The sequence below is a fragment of the Dipteris shenzhenensis genome, chromosome 18 (assembly GCF_047967505.1).
Source record: "Dipteris shenzhenensis isolate YYH24624 ecotype China chromosome 18, Dip_SZ_1.0, whole genome shotgun sequence".
Lineage (NCBI taxonomy): Eukaryota > Viridiplantae > Streptophyta > Polypodiopsida > Gleicheniales > Dipteridaceae > Dipteris > Dipteris shenzhenensis.
Window position 1 is genome coordinate 26,116,032 of NC_141613.1, and position 5,740 is coordinate 26,121,771.

At 46.3% G+C, this 5,740-nt stretch overlaps 1 protein-coding gene across 1 annotated transcript; it reads left to right on the top strand.

Annotated features, from left to right (window-relative positions):
- Positions 1 to 1,600: 1,600 nt before the first annotated feature.
- LOC147891012 (heparanase-like protein 3) lies at positions 1,601 to 5,105 on the top strand. The gene is made up of 9 exons (XM_087389652.1): positions 1,601 to 2,024; positions 2,189 to 2,225; positions 2,463 to 2,646; positions 2,793 to 2,926; positions 3,053 to 3,286; positions 3,462 to 3,651; positions 3,795 to 3,920; positions 4,048 to 4,147; positions 4,377 to 5,105. The coding sequence occupies exons 1-9, from the start codon at positions 1,800 to 1,802 to the stop codon at positions 4,668 to 4,670; spliced, it is 1,524 nt and encodes a 507-aa protein (XP_087245778.1). The 5' UTR covers positions 1,601 to 1,799; the 3' UTR covers positions 4,671 to 5,105.
- Positions 5,106 to 5,740: the final 635 nt, after the last annotated feature.

The following is a 5,740-nucleotide window of genomic DNA, read 5'->3' on the forward strand; positions in this document are numbered from 1 at the left end:
GATATAAGGAATCCAACACATGTCCGATGCATGAAAGGGTTGCTATGGGTAAATATTTTCCATGCATTTATGATGTGAGTGCTAATAGAGACTTTCAAGCTTCAAATGTGAGGGATGCTATATGTGTATATACTTCTACTATCAAGCATAAATTTGGAGTCCTTGTCAAGAAAGGAAAGGAGGTGGGATGAGTTTGTTGAAAGAGGACATGTAGAGGCCCACTTTTTGTTGTTGTGTATGAGGTGCATCTCTCAAAATGTGTATGTTGTGTACGACGTGCATGTCTCAAAATGGGTAGGTCCCTTGAATAATTGCTTTAAGAATGTTGACCCTTGTTGCCCACCATCCCTTGTCTTCGGGTCTCCTCTATCTACCTATAATTTTAGGTTCACCCATGACATGTAGGATGACCGAATGATTGTGATGTGGTAACCTTCCAAGTAGTGTGTTTAGATGCCATATTGTGGTTTTTATAGGCAATAGCAATGAAAAAGCAAGGTGAAGACTAATAGAGAAAATCCATGGAAAGCAACTAATATTTCAATATAGGCAAGTATAGACGGAAGTAGGCAATTTTTGCAAGTCACAACGGAACTTACGAACCAGGTGAGAGCATTTATGGACTCTATCAACCTGCCAAGTCCGCGAGGGACTGTAGCCTTAGCAGAGGTGTTCCCGTGATTGGATATGCTAGCAAATTTGCCACAATTTGCTTTTGCTTGACCTGTTCCATCCAATAGCCCCATAGCTTTAGGTGCCAACAGGTAGCATTTTTGCGCCCTTGTAGAATCGAAAATTTGGGCTCTCCACCCTGGCATTCTGGGGCTACCCTCATTTGAGATTGTTTGATTGGATGCCACCCTCATTACAGATTGTCTGATTGAAAGCTCACCAAAACGAGTACCACCCTCCTCTCCATTTCCCTCATTGACAGTGGATGGGATTGCATAGATGGCTTTTGCCTGCTTGTCTAGCATTTTTGCTGCGAGAGCATGCATGGGAAAGCGCTGTAACCGGTGACAAACCTCAGCCCTCGAGGGCCCTTGAGTGCATGTGGGACACAAGAATGGATAACTTTTTGGCAAAAAACAAGGCATAAAGCTTGGTAAGGACTCCTACGAAGTAGGCCATTTTGTCCGTCTCTTCACAATTCGCTACTTTTGGTGTTTCTCCCTCCAAAAAAGACTTTAGAAGGCCCTTTTTGTTTCTTCCAAATTGGCTTATAAAAAGTCTCTCTCTTCCGCATTCGCTAGTTTAGGTGTTTCTCTCTCAAGAAAAAAGCAGGAGCTGTTCCAGGGTTCTTCTCGCTCTTGGGCGTTTGCTAGTTTCAGTCATCTCTCTCTAGCCGGGTCGGCCTGGTTGGCCGGCTTCTCTCTCTTCGCCGACGGGTTCCCGTCTTTCTCTCTCTTCGCCAGGGAGCATTCTCTCTCTTTCGCATTAGCTAGTTTCAGTGTTTCTCACTCTAGATGGAAGATATATCAGTCGGCCTCTCACTCTCTCTCTCTTTTAAAGCTCTGTGGGAGTCGGGGGGGTGGGTGTCTTGAAAGGGCGATGGGAGGTGCTTCTCTCTCTTCGGGATTCGATGGTTTCAGTGTTTCTCACTCTAGAGGAAGGATGCAAATCAGGATCAAATCAGTGCGTGTAGGTGCAATTCTGTCATCGCCATCGCCATAGCCAAAGCTGCACCTTCACGAGCTCCCACCTTCTTCCTCACAGCTCCCCTTATCCCCCCCTCCATCGCCCCCCTTCCTGCCGCCTTCTTCCCCAACAGTTGATCCAGCTATCTCATCGGCATTCCCATGGCTCGCTTCCCCCTCCTCTCCCTCTTGATCTCCTTTTGCTTCCTCTCTTCCTCCGCCTTCGTCCACCCTCACTGTGCCTCTCCCATCTCCGTTTCCGTCCATGCCCTCGCCCCTTCCGCCCTCGTCGACCGCTCTTTCATCTGCGCCACCCTCGACTGGTGGCCTCCCAGCAAATGCGACTACGGCACCTGCAGTTGGGGCCACGCTTCGCTTCTCAACTTGGTAAGCAACGAGTTCGAATTAACTCTGCACGCACAAAACCTCCCATCAAGGTCCACGATTGCGATGAGAAGAGTATGAAGAGAAGAGCGCCGACCCTGTAGCGATTTCAGCCCCCATGTACAATTCTGCCGTGAAATCCTGACATGCTGTTTATTTCCTTGCAGAATCTTTCCAACCCCGTGCTGCACAATGCTGTCAAGGGTACGAGACTCGCGTTGCTCTCACTATCGATCGCCTGTTCTATTTGTGCTAATTCCCTAGCGTGGCATTTGTGTTACTCCAACTCCTAAATATTCGACGTCTCGCTTGGCTTCCCAAGCTTCTGCGCTGCGTGTTTTAAGTTTTTCTCGCGCTCTGTTACAATATTAAGCTTTCTAGATTTTGCCGGCGCCCAGCCTACATCGTTTTCATCAACTCTGTGATCGACTTCTTTTGCAGCTTTTTCGCCTCTGAAGATCAGATTGGGAGGAACTTTGCAAGACAAAGTCGTGTACCATATCGGGCAACCCATAGAACCGTGCGTCCCATTTGTGAAGAACCAATCAGCCATGTTCGGATTTTCTGGCGGGTGCCTGCCTATGTGGCGTTGGAATGAGTTGAACGATTTCTTCCAAAGCGTAAAGTAAGCCACTTTTCTCGCCGTGGAATCGCGAACACAGTTCATCGGGTTGAGGCTTCGACATCATTCAAACGGTTTATCGGGTAGATTTTCGAGATCATTGAGTAACAGCGGAGGGTCTGCTAAAGTATTGATTGAATAATGTGCAGATCTGAGGTTGCTTTCGGATTGAACGCATTGTATGGGAGGCAGAGTAACAGAGATGCTTGGGATTCAACCAACGCCCGCGATTTTATTCAATATACGCATGACAAAGGCTACAACATAAGCGCTTGGGAATTCGGTTCGATCAAACATCACTGTTCACGGCGTCTAGTTTTGTGATTTGGAAATCTTCTTTTTTTAATGTAGTAATTCAGTGATGCAACGAGAAGAATGCCGTTGCGTCCTAAGACATTCCTCTCTACAGGGAATGAATTGTCTGGCAATGGCATCGGTACAACTATCCCTGCTCCGCAGTACGCTGCCGACATGAAAGAGCTGGCTACAATGGTGAGGCAGATTTACGCAGACCAGCCATCTACACCCTTGCTGGTGGCTCCTGATGGATTCTTTGATCAAGTCTGGACGGAAGATTTCCTGCACAGCGCTTCAGAAGACAGCGTTGATGTTATCACGCACCATATTTACAATCTGGGTCCAGGTAATGCCACCGATTCCGGACAATTCTGGCCTTGTACCATTAGGTAGGCCGAGTGTTGCTCGTTGAGAGTGATTTGAAATGGTGTTCTCGTTGGGAGTGATTTGAAATGAACTGTCGGAGAATGGGACAATAATCAGAGACTTTAACGAAGGGCGTGTCGAATTTGTTCGTGCAGGGGTCGCCCCTGACTTGGTGGAAAAGATTCTCAACCCCTTCTATTTGGATCGGGAGAATACCACATTTCAATTGATGCAAGACACCCTGCAGCAACACGGTCCCTGGACACAGGCTTGGGTTGGAGAAGCAGGAGGAGCATACAACAGCGGCCATCCCCTTGTAACAAACGCCTTTGTTATTGGCTTCTGGTACTTCTCAGATTTTGCGCACTTGCTTCCCATGGTACACAGAACAGAGAAGCAGGGCAAACTTCTAAAAGTGCAGTTCATTGTGACGAAAGAATCAAAGCCCCATTGCTGGATTAGCGAGTTGTAACTCTTGATTGTTGCAGGTATTTGGACCAGCTCGGCATGGCTGCTCGCTTTGGTACAAAATCGTATTGTCGCCAGTCCTTAATCGGTGGCAACTACGGCCTCCTCAACACGACCACATTCGTACCCAATCCAGATTACTATAAGTAAGAATGCGATCTCTAAAAAATTGATGTCGAGGATTGTTGTTTTGGCTTCGTGACAGGCGATTTGCTCTGCGTTGGCTAGAAGAGCGAGTGAAAAGCTAATGCTGTGGGTTGTGATGCTCTTCAGTGCACTGCTATGGCATCGATTGATGAGTACAAAAGTTCTTGATACAAAATCAGTGGGTTCACCGTACTTGCGTGCCTATGCACACTGCTCCAGGAGCACGGTACGTACCCCTGTCGGAACAGAGAATATAATCCGATTCAGCTCTATCTTACATGCATTCGTGCTCCTCTAATCTGGCTGGATGCAACCAGCAAAGGCAAAACATTGTTCATCCAATGAAATTTCAAACTTCTCTATACCGATACTCTGCTTCCTTTTAGTCTTTGCTTTGCGTAGAGATCAACGATTCTTGCTGTTCCTGAAAACACACAAATCTTCTGTGCTTGCAGGAAGGAGCCACAGTCCTATTGCTCAACCTGAGCAATCAAACAACTTACACCATTTCTCTTTCATTGCAACCTTCCGTTCAGGTAACTACAAGGGAGGAGTATCATCTCACGGCCATGGACGGGAATCTCCACAGCCAGACTAGCTTGTTGAATGGAGTTCCTTTGGAATTGACCCCCGAGGGGGAAATACCTGCTTTACTTCCCCGACTGGTGAACAACACCGAACCTCTGTCCATGCAGCCTTTATCCATTGCATTCATCTCCCTCCCTGTGCACATTCCTGCATGCTCGTGATAACGTCGACACAAAAAGGCCAATTATGCTTGGCTCTGTATACATACGCTAGACACAGGTAAACAGAAAGCAAGACACAGGCTAATTCTGTATCCATATGCTAGACACAGGTAGACAGAAAGCAAGGCCACAGGCTGATTCTCCTTGGCTCTTGGGATCGACCCAGTTCAATCCCCTAATTTTAAAACAGTAGAAGCTCAACCTCTATGTAATGGAAAATTCCAATCGTGAGAGATCAATGCCAATTCGATATCATTGTCTTTTATTGCCTCGGTTGACACTTCTTCTGACGCAGATGAGGCTGCGGTTACCTATTACAATGACTTTTCCGTTTAAGAACTAGGCTTTGCATGTTTTATCTAGGTGGCTAAAGCTTTCATGCTACTCCCGTTGAGTTGAGAGATGCAAACCTTGTAGTCCAGAACAGATGATATTAACTTATGCTTCAAGCAAATTGAAATAGGTAAATTAAGGTGTAAAATGTATTGATGGTTGCTTCCAAGTATTGAATTACATAAGCTAATAATTTGCCTATTCGTCTGTTGAGTAATTGAATCAAGCAGAGCGTACGGGCTGAATTGATGATGAGCAGGACAGTTGTTGAGAAGGCAGTTAGTCGCTGTGTTGGGAAAAGTGTCGCGGATAGGAGTGAAGAGATGGCGGTTAGATATCGTTAGTTATCTGAAAATTTCGAATGTGTTTCCGACTTCCATCATAAGAAGGTCAATAATCAAGTCAAGGGTAGCACACGAAGAGAAGCACATAGTGCTGTTGTGCACCTAATGGGAACTTCCCTCAAATCAGTTTTTGAGCAATACAATAGGAAGAAGAATTTTCTACATATGAAAACGGTCGATGTAGCAAAGATAGTGTTATACGAGGGTGCTCAGGGAGGGTACAGAAGCTAAGGTGGAGGAGGAAGAAGCAAAGGTCTTGCAGGCATGAGAGCAAGCTGAGGCTGCTGAAAAAATGGCTGAGATGTAGACAAGAGAAGCACATCAAGCTACTGTATCAGCAGCTTGATGATGTTAGAATGGATGGAGACAAAGTGGAGCAAGAGCTAGCAGGGA